Consider the following 16,324-nt stretch of genomic DNA (forward strand, 5'->3'; position numbering starts at 1 on the left):
TTTTTTTTTTTTTTTAAATTTTTAATGAATCAATTAAATTATATTATATTTGCTACAAGCTACATGAATTCGGTCAATCCTAGAAAATAGGATATCAATCTCCCACACCAATAAATTATATGAAATTTTTAATAACAATCGGAAGTATGATTATTATTGCATTATGAAATTAAGTGATTGATTCTGTTTCCAAAAAAAAAAAAAAAAATTAAGTGATTGATAGGTGTCAACTATTTTTAAGCAATAAACCCTCCGCAAGCTACTAAAGTTTTCAGATTGAGAAACAAAACAGTGTAGATGCAGTGATACATGATCGGAAAAACCATATAATATATAGGATATGAGGTAAAATCCCGTAAGAAAATGCATAATAATCGTCTCATCACTCAATCACATACGCCAATACATCAATAGCAATTCTCATTAAAAAAAAAAAAAAACGTCAATAGCAATAATTAAATGGTACTCTAGGATATATCCCATTATAATGATGTTTATCATTATATAAACCATAAGTTAAGGACACAAATATTTTTATATAATTTGTTGGAGTGGGATTAAGATACTTAAGGAACCTTCTTTTCGAAAAAAAAAGAAAAAAAGAAAAGACACTTACGAACCTTAGCATATGGAATTCTGAAAACTTTTACCTTCATTTATATATAAAAAAAAAAAATTAAGATTATGCCAATTTATCAATATATTAATATAATCATTGAAACAAATGCGTACAAGTATTTTTATTTGGTGGTTCCTTTACTTTTTTTCTCACATTTGATAGTTCCATCTTCACATTGTGCAATTCCAACATCACATTTGACGGTTCTTTTGTCAAATTCGGAGGTTCTTTTATTTGTTTCTCACATTTGACGATTTTATTTTCACATTGTGTAGTTCTAACATCACATGTAACTGTACTTGTCATATTCAATGATTTTCTTATTTTTTTTTTTCACATTTAATAGTACCATTATCACATTGTGCAATATCAACATCTTATGTGACTATACTTTTGTCACATATAGTGGTTCCTTCTTTTTTTTTTTTTTTTTTTTTTTTTTTTTTTTTTCTCATATTTGATAGTACCATTCTCACATTGTGCAGTACCAATATTACATGTGAATGTACTTTTGTCACATTCAGTGGTTTCTTTATATTTTTTTCTCACATTTGATGGTAATATCCTCACATTGTGCAATACCAACATTACATGGGACTATACTTTTGTCACATTCAATGATTCCTTTTTTTTTTTTTTTTTTCTCACATTTGATGGTTTCATTGTCACATTGGGCAGTACCAACATCACATTTGATCATATATTTCTCTCATTTGGTGGTACTTAAATTTTTTTCCTCACATTTGACACATTGGGCATTACCAACATCATATGTGACTATACTTTTGTCACATTTAGTGATTCCCTTATTTTTTTTTTCTCACATTTGATAGTTCCATTGTCACATTAGGCATTACTAACATCACATTTGACCATACTTTTGCCATGTTCGGTTGTTCCCATATTTTTTTTCTCACATTTGATAATATCATTCTCAAATTGTGCAGTACAAACATCATATGACTGTACTTTTGTCACGTTCGGTAGTTCCTTTTTTTTTTTTTCCTCACATTTGATGGTTTCATTGTCATATTTGATAGACCAACATTATACATGACCATACTTTTGTTACAATCAATGGTTCTCTTTTTTTTTTTTTTTTTTACTCATATTTGATAGCTTCGTCGTTACATTAAGCCGTACCAATATTACATATGGGCGTAGTCAACCCAACCCAATGCCATCGAATTATCTAATAATTGTTAATATATATAACAAAAATGCCCCTAAAATCTCTAAAATTTCCGAAATACTCTTAAATATACTAAAATTACGAAAACGCATCCAAACACTTAAAAATTACCAAAATAACCCCGAAATTCTAAAAAATTATTGTGATATCATTAAAACCTAAAAAATGACCATAATGACCCTAAAACCTAAAAAATGGCTGAAATACCCTCTAAACCTAAAAAAAAAAATAATCAAAATACTCTTTGATACTAGAAAAATGATCTAAATGACCATGAAACCTAAGAAAATGACTGTAATGCCCCCAAAACCTAGAAACTTACCAAAATACCTTTGAAACCTAAAAAATGACTGAAGGACCCTTGAAATCTAAAATTGACCAAAATACCTCGTAAAACCTCTATTTGCAAGACCAAAATGACAATAAAATTTTATACAACCACCATATTTGCTTGATTTGAAACCCATTGATTTTAAAATTAATGGATTTAAAAAGCCTTGATTTGAAATCCATTAATTTTTAAATTCCTTCTTTGGGTCTTTTTATACAATGAAGGATTTGAAATTCCATTGTTTGGATACCTAAATTTAGATTTGGATTTGAATTTAAAAATCAATAAAATATTTTTTTCCAATTATTATTTTTCTTAAACTTCTACATTTTAATTTTAGTAACATTTTTTTTAATAAATACATGAGCTAATAAAAAAGCCATTGATAATCCAATTGACAAAATAATGACTAAAATCTGTCATCATAGCCAACTAAAATTTTTTTTTGCCAACTATTGGCAACTAAAATGTTCTATATCAACATAAAGAGAGAACCCAAATGCATGAGTTTTTTCTCAACATTTAAAATCTCAAACTAAAAAATTGTTTCAAAGTTATATTTCAACAGAGACAATAAAATATCCAAAATATATGTTTTTTACACAAAATTCAAAACAAAGAAGCCATTGATAGACCAACTGACAAGATAATGATTAAATATCTTCCATCATAGCCAACTAAAAAAATGTCTCACCAACTCTTGCCAACTAAAATATTTTAGAGAGAGAGTACCCAAAATACATGGGTTTTTTTTTTTTTTTTTTTATTTTTTTTTTAACAATATTCGAAATCTCAAACTAATTTTTTTTTTTTCAAAGTGGATATTTTCTAGTCTTTTTTCTTTGGCAAGGTTCAATTGCATAACTTATTGATACCAAATGTTGATATGTTGTTGTGCAATAGGAGAATTCATCACTTTTCTCTTCCTCAATCATAACTTCAATTGCATCGTCCATATATTTTGCACCAACTCTAGGAGCTCTATTCCTCCCACACAAGATCTCAATGTCCTCCAATTGTCAATAATTTTGTTTTTATAAGCACATGCTTTTGTATTTTCTAAGGAGAAAAAAAAAAGAAGCAATGAGTTAGCTTAAATAAAATAAATTGGACAATAAAACAAAGGAAAGGGGAAAAAAAGTAGGAGATTATGTGATGATTGTATTAGTGATAAACTTATGTAGAAATGAAAGACATTATGTATTTGCAGAATTTTCTCAAAACAATCTTTAAACATGGACAAAACTTGTTATAGCTTGAAACTGCAATACCAAGAAGTAGTTAGCTCACGGCCATATAGTTGAGTTAGCCCTGGAAAGTCATTCAGAAGAACAAACATCACATATGACCACCTCTCAGCCATTTATTTTAAAAATATTTTGAAATTTTAAATTTCATATTTTGCACAATTGATAAAATTTGATTCCTATTATGGTTAGGTATCAATTAGGAGTTAATTTAGATTATATTTTCTTGTCAATCAAGTTTTAAGGAGCCCTTAAATAGGCCCTAAAGTCTGTAAACGTTTTTTCATAGTTTATGATCAATAAAAATTAAGACTTGTGTCTATTGTGTTCTCTGGTGGATTCCAGACCTATCACCTTGTGGATTCAAGGAACCCCTCGTGGATTCGAGGTTTACTACCCAGAAATTAACAGTTTAGTTTCTGTTCCATCAAAGAGAGCATCGTGTGTGCTTCTCTTCAGGCTTCCGCGACATCAAGAGTGGAGTGAATGCAAGAGAAAAATTTGAGAAAGGAAGAAGAAAGAATTGGAGGACCAGAGGAACAAGAAGAGAATGCAAGAGAAACAAAAAAAGCTGAGATAGGAACCATCTGAAATTTTTTTAGTTTATATACACTTGACCTACTTTACCAATAACAGGTTTCATTAAAATTAAATGAAAGGCTAGGATTAAAACAATGATAAATTAATAGTTAGGATTAGGGAGGGTACCGTACCCTAAAACAAATAGGGAGTACCGTAGAATGACCCTTTTATTTGATACATATTATAGACAACTTATGACTTTGACTTTACTAGTTGCGTTAACTGAAAGTCACAAAACTTAGATGATACCAAAAAAATAAAATAAAAAAGAAAAACTTGAACTTATTCAGGCTAATTCCATTAAACCAAAATTACATGCAGATGCAAAGAACCAAAAGACTGCACCTTCCTTCCCCTTTTGCTGTCAATCTCCAAATCTCATACTCCAGGTGCCAATAAGTTTAATCTTTTCAACAATATTTTTACAAAAGACAAAGTTTAGTTACAAAATTGGTTGTAGTTTAAGGTTACAAACTTACTCAATCAATAAAATAAACATTATTACATATTTTGAAAATCTAATCTTTGAATTGCATGTTCTTTACGTTTTTTTTCTTTTTAATTTTTTTTTATAAGAATTGAAGGTACACATAAAAAAACATACTTTAACCTTATGAAGTTACGATCAAACGATAAAACTACAAAAAATTATTTCTAAAATTTTGAAGAATTTGAATTATATCAGCAAAAAAAAAAAAAAAAAAAACTAGCTTCAATGATCTTCACATTGGTTTTCATCCACTATTCCACTAAGCCATAGACACAGCCCTTTTTCTCAAGTTACTAAAGAAGCATTTAAAGACAAAATTGGGGGCTTCTAATCTGTAAAAGAAGTTTGTTTTCATGTCAAACATTTGAATTAGTGATTTTTTCTAGTTTTTTATTAGACACCCAAAAACATATAAGACCAAAAATGAACCTTTAGTATAAAAACAATAAGAATTGGAGAGCCAAACATCACTGCCCAAATGAAGCTAAAGAGAAGGAGTCTATGGATTCGGAGCTTGCACATGACCGTGTCAGTAAGTTACTACATAAAATAATAATAAATTTAAAGTTAAATCTTATTGTAAAAACTTCAATTCTCTTATAGTGAATTTACTTTACCTTGAAGGTAGTTAGGTCAAATATTCTCCAAGTTTTTACCTTAAAACGGTTAATTTTATCGGTTTTCCTGGATCATTATATCGTGGTGTTATTTACTTTCCCACTTTTGTACATGATATAATATATGCTTGTTTAATCTATATTTAAATAATAAACCTAATAATCAACTTGGTTGATTAATTAGGTTAAACAATCTGGTTTAAGGGGTCTAAACAAACAAACACCAACTCTTAAGACAACAACAAATTACTACTAATTTTTGTTGTTAGGCTCGCTATTTTTTTAATTATAAAAAATTTTAGATCAAATTAATTTGTTTTTGGAATTTTTATTTATTTAAAAAGGTAAAAATAAAAGTTGGTGTTGAATATGAATTGGTTTTCTTTTTGGGATTCTTTAAGGGGGGTCAAGTTTTTATTTTAGGATGATAAAAATAAATAATTCCAAAAAATATGATATTTAAATAATTTCTTTCCCAAGTAGGGGGTTCATTTGAACCCCTGGAGACAACTTGGCGCGGCCCTTGAGGATTTTCTCAAATATATATATATATATATATATATATGATTTTATATAATGTAACCAGAAACAGTACAACATATTATTCAAGTTATGACTCAAACTTGATTCTAGATGTAGGAACTGTGCCATGTTCCTCCACTAATTCAATTCCATCTTCAGGCTAGATGGCAAAGTGGCAATTATAACTGGTGGAGCAAGGCGGATTGGAGCATGTAACATGCGTCTCTGTTGGGATTAGTGCCCTAGAATCCTATTGTATGATGTTATGTATAATATTATGTATGACATGATGTATGACTTAATATTGTAATTAATAAAGCTGTTTTATTATTATCTAAAATAATGATAACATGAATATTCGAACATTATCATATAGTCCATGAGATGCATAGTATATGATTTATGTGATTTAGTCACAGAAGATATAAGTCACAAGTTCTTTGTAAACTTAGAATTTTAGTTCGTAGTTGGTGATGAAATTGGGCATTTCATCTGCGAAGACTATAACATATCAACTAAGATGATTTGTCTTGATCATGGAAGTGGAGACTTCTAGTTGATATATTGATATGTTTTAAGAGTTAAGACATATTGAACTGGACCGCTGTAAGATTTATTATTCTCCTAACGACTGTCAATTGAATAATAAATCTCACGACTTATATTTACATGAACTCTTAATCCTGAGAGAATAATGGACCTGGTCATGAAGTGTAGGTTGCTTTGATATATCAGGAGTGAGATCTAAAGTAACGGTCAAAACCTCAGTATGTTGGGCAACCACATTTAGTGTTGATGGAAAATATATTCTCAAGATGGAATTCATAGTCTCTTAATGGAGATGTAAAATATTCTCTTGAGATAAGTTTAATGGATTCAGTTATTTAGAGAGTTAGGCTTAACCACTTTAGTAAAAAATTACTAAAGTATATATTTATGAAATTAGATTTCATAAATATATGGTGAATAACTTAAAATGATTAAACCGGGTACTCAAGGATTAAGATGTAATAATCTTCAAAGTGACAGTCTATATTCATGACTTTAAATTACTACAAATATTTTATAAAGGGGTTGCATGTATAATAAAGTCTTGGGATATAATTTATTAATAAGGCTTAGAGTGCAATTATATTTTTATAGTGGTATTAAATATAATTAATGGTAACGATGGACTTGTCAAGAGTTGACAGAAAAGCCCAAGGCCCATTGGAGCTAGTGTTTTATTGGTCCCCTTTGGTCCCACTCCAAGCCACATACTAAAGCCCAATTAGAAAAGCCCAAAAGGCTAGCCCAATTAGACAATCAGTTATTAGGAAAGAAACATATAGAATTTTATAACACACAACAAGTTTGTGAAATAGTGTGTATGTATGAGTGAAGTCACTCAATTACTCTCCCTTGGAAACTGATTGAGATACCACACATCTTGGGCGTTAGTGGAATTGGAGTGAAGATTGAAAGTGTTCCTGAGAACTTCCGATCTTTGGTTTTGAAATTTACTGCACCAAGGTACACTATCTTGTTCTATATTCTGAAACTTACATAAAGCATGTTATCAATTTTGAATGAAGTAGATCCGTTATTTTTCCGCTGCGTACATAATTATTTCCAACAATTGGTATTAGAGCGGTCTTCATTTTTGAATCTGTATAATATGTTTAGTGAGTTTTAGAATTAGAGAAAGCTATTTTCATAGTTGTGAAAATTCTGCAGTCATTTTTCTGCATATTATAGTTTTTGAAACTATTGTTTGATTAAAACTGATTTTGATGTTATTATGTTGTTTAAGTTTGATTTTGACCATGTAAAATTGAATTTTAACACTTTAACATCAATGAAATTCAAGTTTTAATCTTAATCTCATCGTTTTTTTTATCATTAAGAATGTGTTTTGTTCATTAGAAACGTAAAAAACGGTTAAACAGAAAAACGGCTATTTCTGGGTCTTTTTTGTGGCTGGCGAGTCGCGAGATAAGTCGCCAGTGAGTCGCCAAAGTCTCTAGATGAATCTCGCGACTGGGCAAGTCTCCAGTAAGTAGCCAAAACTCGCGACTGGTTCTGGCGACTGGGCAAGTCGCCAAAACAAGTCGCCAAAATTTGCGACTGGTTCTAGTGACTGGGCGAGTTGCGAAAACCAGTTGCCAAAAATTTTGACACTTGTTTATTACATGTATAAAGTGCAAGGCTATGTGTAATTAGTGTATATATGCATTAAACAATTAAAAACCTTTCTTTTAAAACATCTAGTGGGAGAGAGATACAAGGGTTGGATCTCACGACCTCCATTATCAGTTCATAGTAGTGTGAGGTAAGTACCTTGTCTTGGTGTGTATGCCTTGCGATCCCAAAGGAGGGTGCTTTGTTCCATGATACTACAAGTTTAAACACCATAAAGGGAGATGAAATGTGGCTACACATGATTCTAGATAATGGTGTACACTAGACTAAGTGTAATGTTAACCTCCCAAATGAACTATGTCATTATTACTTAGAGGCTAAAGGTAATATGACATATTATTAGTGTTTGATAAGAGTTATTATAATAGCACTAATAATGAGAATAGTTCTCAATCAATTAATGTGTTTATAATAAACTTGCTACCAAGGAATTATAGACATGGATTGGGTTGTCGTTGCATATATTATTTTATGGTTTTATTAAGGTTCCATATTATATGTTTATATGCTAAATAGATAATGTCCAGTTTATTTATTATATTCATGTTTATTATTTTCAGATTTGAACATGGCATCATTTAGCTCACTTGTCACTATTCTTAATCAAAACAAACTGACTGGATCCAACTATGTTGACTGGAAAAGAAATTTGGATATAGTTCTCACTACTGAAGAGCACAAATATGTGCTTACTAAACCATGTCCTTGTTTTCCTTCATTAGATGCTCCTTCTGAGGAAAAACAACGATATGATCGTTGGCAGAAATCTAATGAGATGGCCAAGTACTACATCCTAGCATCTATCTCAAATGGTCTACAGCATCAAATGCAGGATGTAGAACTAGCTTCGGACATTATGCTAAGTCTAAAGGAGATATTGGTGAGCAAGACTGTTTTGCAAGGCAAGAAACCATGAGGCAAATTTATAATACCAAAATGGTTGAAGGTAGTTTAGTGAGGGAGCATTGTCTTACAATGATTTCCAATCTAAATACATTGAAGGTTTTAGGTGACGATATTGATAGAGAATCCTAAGTGGATATAATACTCCAGTCACTATCGGAATCATTCAAGGAATTCAGACTCAATTATAATATGAACAAAAAGATTTACTCTTTGTCTAAATTAATGAATGATTTGGTAGCGGCGGAAGGCATCCTTGGTACTTCTAGTGTTGAAGCCATTGTGGGTGAAGCTTCTACTTCTCAACCTAAGTTGAAAGGCAAGGGTAAGAAGAAGAAGAAGAAGGAATTCACCAAGCAAGATGGTAAACAAATTGCCTTACGGGTTGCTGACAAAGGAAACAAGCTCAAAGGAAAATGTTTCCATTGTGGTGAGAAAGGGCATTGGAAGAGGAATTGTCCAAAATTCAAGGTTGCCAAAAATAAGGGTATGAATAGGTCATTCCTCCCTGAAATATGTTTGGTACAAAATCCCACAGATTCCTGGTGTGTGGATTCAGGTTGTACTAATCATATCTGCAATTCTTTGCAGGGGTTCCAGGAGACCAGAAAACTTAATGAAGGAGAATTGTTTCTTACTTTGGCTGATGGGAGCAGAATTCCAGTTGTAGCTGTTGTGTTTATAATTTATCTTTTAAGTCTAGAGTTTTAATATTGGAAGACTGTTTATATGTACCTAATGTTTGTAGGAATTTAATTTCTACAACTTATTTAGGTAAACATGGATATTGTGTTATCCTTAAAGACAATGTTTTAATAAAGAAGGGTAAAATATTTATCTGTTCTGGTAATATTGTAGATGGTCTTTATATTTTAACTCCTGATAAGCATGAATTATATAATTCTGAATTAGATAATAACTCTCATGTAAAATCATTAAAGAGAAAGTTTCCTTCTACTAATGGTGCATATCTTTAGCACTTGCATTTGGGTCATATTAATCCAAACAGAATTCAAAGACTGATCAAAGATGGACTCCTAGAGCCATTGGACTTTGATGAATTTCCAGTTTGTGAATCTTGTTTGGAGGGCAAAATGACCAAACGACCTTTTAATGCAAAAGGTAGAAGAGCCCAAGAGTTGCTTGAATTAGTTCATATGGATGTTTGTGGTCCTATATCAATCCAAGCAAAAAGAGGTTATGAGTACTTCATCACTTTTACCGATAATTACTTAAGATATGGTTATGTGTACCTAATGAGACGGAAGTCCGAAACCTTTGAAAAGTTCAAAGAGTTTAGGGCTGAAATTGAGAATCAATTAGGTAAATGCATAAAAGCCATTCGATTTGATCGTGGTGGCGAATACCTTCTTGGGGATTTCAAGGATTACTTAACTCAAAATGGGATCATATCCTAATTGACTACGCCTGGAACTCCCCAACAGAATGGTGTAGCAGAAAAAAGGAATAGGACTCTTTTAGAAATGGTTAGGTCCATGATGAGTTACTCAACTTTACTAGTTTCTTTTTGGGGATATGCACTAAAAACTGCAATGCATATTTTGAATTTAGTTCCATCAAAATCTATTCCCAACATACCTAAGAAATTGTGGAGTGGGCATAAGCCTAGTATGAAATATCTCCACATTTGGGGATGTCCAGCACATGTGTTGAAAAGGAAGTCTGATAACTTGGAATCTAAAACCGAAGTATGCATGTTTTTAGGGTATTCAAAAGAAACAAAGGGTTATTTATTCTATAATCATAAAGATAACAAAGTGTTTGTTAGCACACATGCCAAATTTTTGGAAGATGATTATATGAATAATTTTGATCCTAGAAATAAAGTTGTTTTAGCTGAATTGAATGAACCTGTAGTTGAACAACCAATAGATGAAACTGGGGATGATGTGGTTGTATTGGATACACCACGAGATAACTCATGAGATGTCTAGTACACCAATGCCTCGTCGTAGTGGGAGGAATGTTAGGCCACCTATAAGGTTTATAGGTTTGGGAGAAACTCATGAAGCTATCTCAGAAGAGGCCAAAACCTATCCTTATACTTATGAAGAAGTAATGAATGAGATAGATGCACATCATTTGGTCAAAGCTATGAAATTTGAATTAGATTCCATGTATTCCAATCAAGTTTGGGATCTTGTAAGGGCGCTTAACGGCATTAAACCTGTTGGTTACAAATGGGTTTACAAGAGAAAGAGAGGGATAGATGGAAAGGTTGAAACCTTTAAAGCAAGGCTAGTGGCGAAAGGGTATACAAAAAAAAAAAAGGTATTGATTATAAAGAAACCTTTTCACCAGTAGTAATACTTAAATTTATCAGAATTCTCTTATCCATTGTTGCTCATTATGATTATGAGATTTGGCAAATGAATGTCAAGACTACTTTTCTAAATTGCAATCTTGAAGAGGAAATCTATATGATGCAACCAGAAGGTTTCATAGATAAGAACCAAGAGCATATAGTATGCAAGTTGAAAAGGTCCATTTATGGACTTAAGCAAGCATCTAGGTCATGGAACATCAGATTTGATCACGCAATCAAGTTATTTAGTTTTGAACAAAATCTTGATGAACCATGTGTGTACAAAAAACATCAAGATAAAGTAGTAATGTTCTTAGTACTTTATGTAGATGATATTCTACTCATTGGAAATGATGTAGGGATAATGTCATCTGTAAAGGTTTGGTCGTCAAGTCAATATGATATAAAGAACTTGGGTGAGGCTAACTTTATTCTAGGGATCAAGCTTTGGCGAGATCGCAAGAATAAGATGTTAGGCTTATCACAAGCTAGATATATAGATAAGGTTTTAGAATGATTTAGCATGCAAAACTCCAAGAAATGATTACTTCCTTTTAGACATGGAGTTCCTTTGCCTGATGACCAAAGGCCTAAGACTCAAAAGGAAGTAGATATAATGAGACAAGTTCCTTATGCTTCTGCAGTAGGAAGTCTCATGTATGCCATACTTTGTACTAGGCCAGATATTTGTTATTTAATTGGCATGGTCAGCCGATATCAATCAAATCCAGGATCAAAACATTGGCAAGTTATAAAGCATATTCTCAAGTATCTACGGAGAACAAGGGATTATATGCTTGTTTACCGATGTGTGGATTTGATACCCATTGGCTATACAGATTCAGATTTTCAATCGGATCTAGATTTCAGAAAGTCCACATCATGATGTGTTTTCACCTTGGGAGGTGGAGCCATAACATGGAGGAGTGTCAAGCAATCTTGTATTGCGGACTCCACCATGGAAGCATAATATGTTGCTGCTTGTGAAGCAGCAAAAAAAGCTGATGGCTCAAGAAATTCCTTTCTGACCTTGGTGTAATGAGAATGGAATAAGTTCCCATCACATTCTTTTGCGACAATAGTGGTGCAGTTGCACAATCAAAAGATCCAAGGAATCACAAGAAAGGAAAACACATTGAGAGAAAGTACCACATCATTAGAGATATTATTGCTCGTGGAGATGTGGTGGTAGCAAAGATTGAAAGTGCAAATAATCTAGCAGATCCCTTTACCAAAGCCTTGCCTCAAAGGACTTTCGAGTCACATTTGGAGGGAATGTGAGTTAGATTAGTGCACAATAGTCTTTAGGGCAAGTGGGAGATTGTTGGGATTAGTGCCCTAGAATCCTATTGTATGATGTTATGTATGATATTATGTATGACATTATGTATGACATGATGTATGGCTTAATATTGTAATTAATAAAGTTGTTTTATTATTATCTAAAATAATGATAACATGAATATTCGGACATTATCATATAGTCTATGAGATATATAGTATGTGATTTAGTCACAGAAGATATAAGTCACAAGTTCTTTGTAAACTCAGAATTTTAGTTCGTAGTTGGTGATGAAATTGGCCATTTCATCTGCGAAGACTATAACATATCAACTAAGATGATTTGTCTTGATCATGGAAGTGGAGACTTCTAGTTGATATGTTTTAAGAGTTAAAACATATTGAACTGGACCGCTGTAAGATTTATTATTCTCCTAACGACTGTCAACTGAATAATAAATCTCACGACTTATATTTACATGAACTCTTAATCCTGAGAGAATAATGGACCTGATCATGAAGTGTAGATTGCTTTGATATATCAGGAGTAAGATCTAAAGTAATGGTCAAAACCTCAATATATTGGGCAACCACATTTAGTGTTGATGGAAAATATATTCTCAAGATAGAATTCATAGCCTCTTAATAGAGATGTAAAATATTCCCTTGAGATAAGTTTAATGGGTTCAGTTATTCAGAGAGTTAGACCTAACCACTTTGGTAAGAAATTACTGAAGTATATATTTATGAAATTAGATTTCATAAATATATGGTGAATAACTTAAAAGGATTAAACCGAGTACTCAATGATTAAGATGTAGTAATCTTCAAAGTGACAGTCTATATTCATGACTTTAAATTACTACGAATATTTTATGAAGATGTTGCATGTATAATAAAGTCTTGGGATATTATTTATTAATAAGGCCTAGAGTGCAATTATATTTTTATAGTGGTATTAAATATAATTAATGGTAACTTTGGACTTGTCAAGAGTTGACAGAAAAGCCCAAGACTCATTGGAGCTAATGTCTTATTGGTCCCCTTTGGTCCCACTCCAAGCCACATATTAAATCCCAATTGGAAAGGCCCAAAAGGCTAGCCCAATTAGACAATTAGTTATTAGGAAAGAAACATATAGAATTTTATAACACACAACAAGTTTGTTAAATGGTGTGAATATATGAGTGAAGCCACTTAATTACTCTCCCTTGGAAACTGATTGAGAGACCACATATCTTGGGCGTTAGTGAAATTGGAGTGAAGATTGAAAGTGTTCTTGAGAACTTCCGATCTTTGGTTTTGAAATTCACTACACCAAGGTACACTCTCTTGTTCTATATTCTGAAACTTACATAAAGCATGTTATCAATTCTGAATGAAGTAGATCCGTTATTTTTCCGCTGCGTACATAATTATTTCCAGCAGTCTCTTCCATGAACATGGTGCCAAGCTTGTCATTGCTGATAAACAAGATAACCTAAGCCAAGAAATTGCAGATAAGCTTGACGAAAATGTTAGCTACATCCATTGTGATGTGACAAATGAAGATTATATCTGCAATCTTATTGACACCACCGTTGCCAAACATGGACAACTTAATATAATATATAACAATGCAGGTATCGCTGACAGCCTAGTTGGGAGAATTTTGGATACAAAGAAGTCAGATCTAGAGAGAGTTACTAGCGTGAACTTGGTTGGCTCCTTCCTAGGTGCCAAATATCCCACGAGGGTTATGGTACCACAGCGCAAAGGATGCATACTATTCACTACTAGTGCAGCCACAGCAATAGCAGGAGTTTCAAGCCATGCTTTTGCAGCCTCAAAATGTCCAATTTTGGGGGTAACTAGGGGCTTGGCAGCTGAGCTTGGCCAATATGGTGTAAGAGTAAATTGTGTGTCTCAGAATCCAGTGTTGGGGACTGGTTTGTATGCAGAGATGAGTGAAGATAATACATCTAAAGCGGAATTCGAACTAAGTAATCTTTTTAGTAATCTAAAGGGGCAAATTCTCAAGGTTGAAGATGTAGCACGAGCTGCACTCTACTTGGCTAGAGATGAAGCAAATAATATAAGCGGACTCAACCTTTTGGTAGATGGAGGGTATAGTGTAGTGTCCTAACATGATGGATTTTTTAAGCGCATTCACGGGTTAGAATTTAAATACTACTTCTTGTTGGCTGTTACATGGAATGTATAACAATAAGAGTCTTTATAATTTCATAAGATATGTTATGATTTCTTATATTGTAGACCATAGCATTACTAATTATAACTGTGACATGTTATGATCTAGAGCGGTTTTAACACTTACATGTTATGATCTATTTGCAATATTAGAAAACTAAAAAATCATCTTGTTTCCAACTCTCTCCAATCCCTTCCCTCATTGTAATTCCAAAGTATGATATTATTGTACTCCCAAAGTCATTGATAGAGCCAGAACTTGTAGTTAAGGAGAGCAACTTTGTTATTGGTTGTGTGCAGTGGCGGGGCAGTAAATATTTTCAAAGGAAGCCAAGGTAAACACAATAAAGTTCTTATGTATAAAAAAAATCTTAATTTCACAGATTAACTTTAATGGCACTAAAATCACTTATAATTGATGTTAAACTAAATTAATTGGTGCAAACAACAAGAGAGGTCATTTTTACAATAATTGTAGATCTTTCCCCCATAAGTTATTATGAAATATGAAACCCTGAATATTAAATTTTATAACCTCAATTCCTCAAATTCATAGAATAAACAAGTTTATAATGATAATTTAATTTAATTATCCAAGCCACTAATACCAATTAAACAAACAACTAACAAATTTCTATTATCAAATTTTAATAAATTTAATTTAAGTACTAAACTGCACAGCCATGCTAAGGACCTACAGCTACAGTACTCTATTCTAGTCGTAGTCCCATAGTTACTTTAGTTTTTAGGATTGAAATTGTTGTATATATTTTTTGTCAAAAATATTAGGGAGGGTGGCCACAGTGATTAAGTTCTTCCTATTTTTTATTTTTTATTTCATATTCGTACTATTATTAAGAGAGTTTTTCAGAACTCATGAGGGGGAGCCATGGCTCTGTGGTGGTTTAGCCATGCACTCAGGTGTTTTTTTTTTTTTTTTTCCTTTTTTGTGACTTTGATGCATGTTGTTTGGTTAGGGCAATTATTTTGTTTGAAATTTTTTAAAAGGCCAAGTTGTTTGTTTTGGGTAAAATTGGTTGATTAGACTTAATTTTTTTTAGCTTCACTATTGGTAATTTTTGTTGTTGGGCTAATTTTTTTGGGTTTGTATATTTTGTTTTAAAATTTATATTTATAGATTTTTTTATGGTCTTTAAAAAGAAGAAAATGATAGACTTATAATTTTTTTTACAAATTACTAATGTGATGAATAGCTATTAGTAAGTAAAAAAGTTGTTTAAGTGGTAGGCCTACCTAGATGCGAACCAATAAGAATTTGCTACCTCAATGTTTGTAAAAATATTGTAGAAAAATTTGTGGCTATAAGATCACTCTTAAAAGAATTAATGATATTATTAAGAGGACAAAGTGTGATTTTATAGAACAAAATTGCTAAAATTAATACCTAATATATATTCTAATATTTTTTAAAAAAACAATTTGGGAGGGAAGGGGGGGGGGGGGGGGGGGGGGGGGGGAGGAGCTGTCAAAGGCTACCTTTGTCCTTGCCCAAATTATTGTATAATTACACTCCATCTTCAAAATTATTTCGTACTTCTTGAGTACAATAATGTCTTATACTTTCTCTCTTTACATGAATGATGGGATCTCACCATTAATTCATAAGTTTTCATTTTTCTTCTTAATGTGTCTGCCAAATTTTGTGTTAGATTTACTATTCAATTTATAAACTCATTTTTATTAAATAATTTTAAAATAAAGAATTATAAAAAAAAAAAAACATTTTTAATAGAAGAGATAATTATTGAAAGCATGCAGAGTATAAAAAAATGTAAATCATGCTGGATTTTTCAATATACACAACTAATATTCACTATATCCC

General features: G+C 31.9%; 1 protein-coding gene across 1 annotated transcript in view; it reads left to right on the forward strand.

The window, feature by feature from the left end:
- The window catches only part of LOC136067979 ((+)-borneol dehydrogenase 1-like), a 33,044-nt gene extending 18,628 nt beyond the window's left edge, over positions 1 to 14,416 (forward strand). The window contains exons 3-4 of the mRNA XM_065774512.1: positions 5,760 to 5,819; positions 13,717 to 14,416. Of these exons, the coding sequence (XP_065630584.1) occupies positions 5,760 to 5,819; positions 13,717 to 14,416 (760 nt within the window). The remainder of the gene's footprint in view (positions 1 to 5,759; positions 5,820 to 13,716) is intronic.
- The last annotated feature ends 1,908 nt before the right edge of the window (positions 14,417 to 16,324 follow it).

This window comes from Quercus suber, unplaced genomic scaffold (genome assembly GCF_002906115.3).
Source record: "Quercus suber isolate HL8 unplaced genomic scaffold, Cork oak 2.0 scaffold_94, whole genome shotgun sequence".
Lineage (NCBI taxonomy): Eukaryota > Viridiplantae > Streptophyta > Magnoliopsida > Fagales > Fagaceae > Quercus > Quercus suber.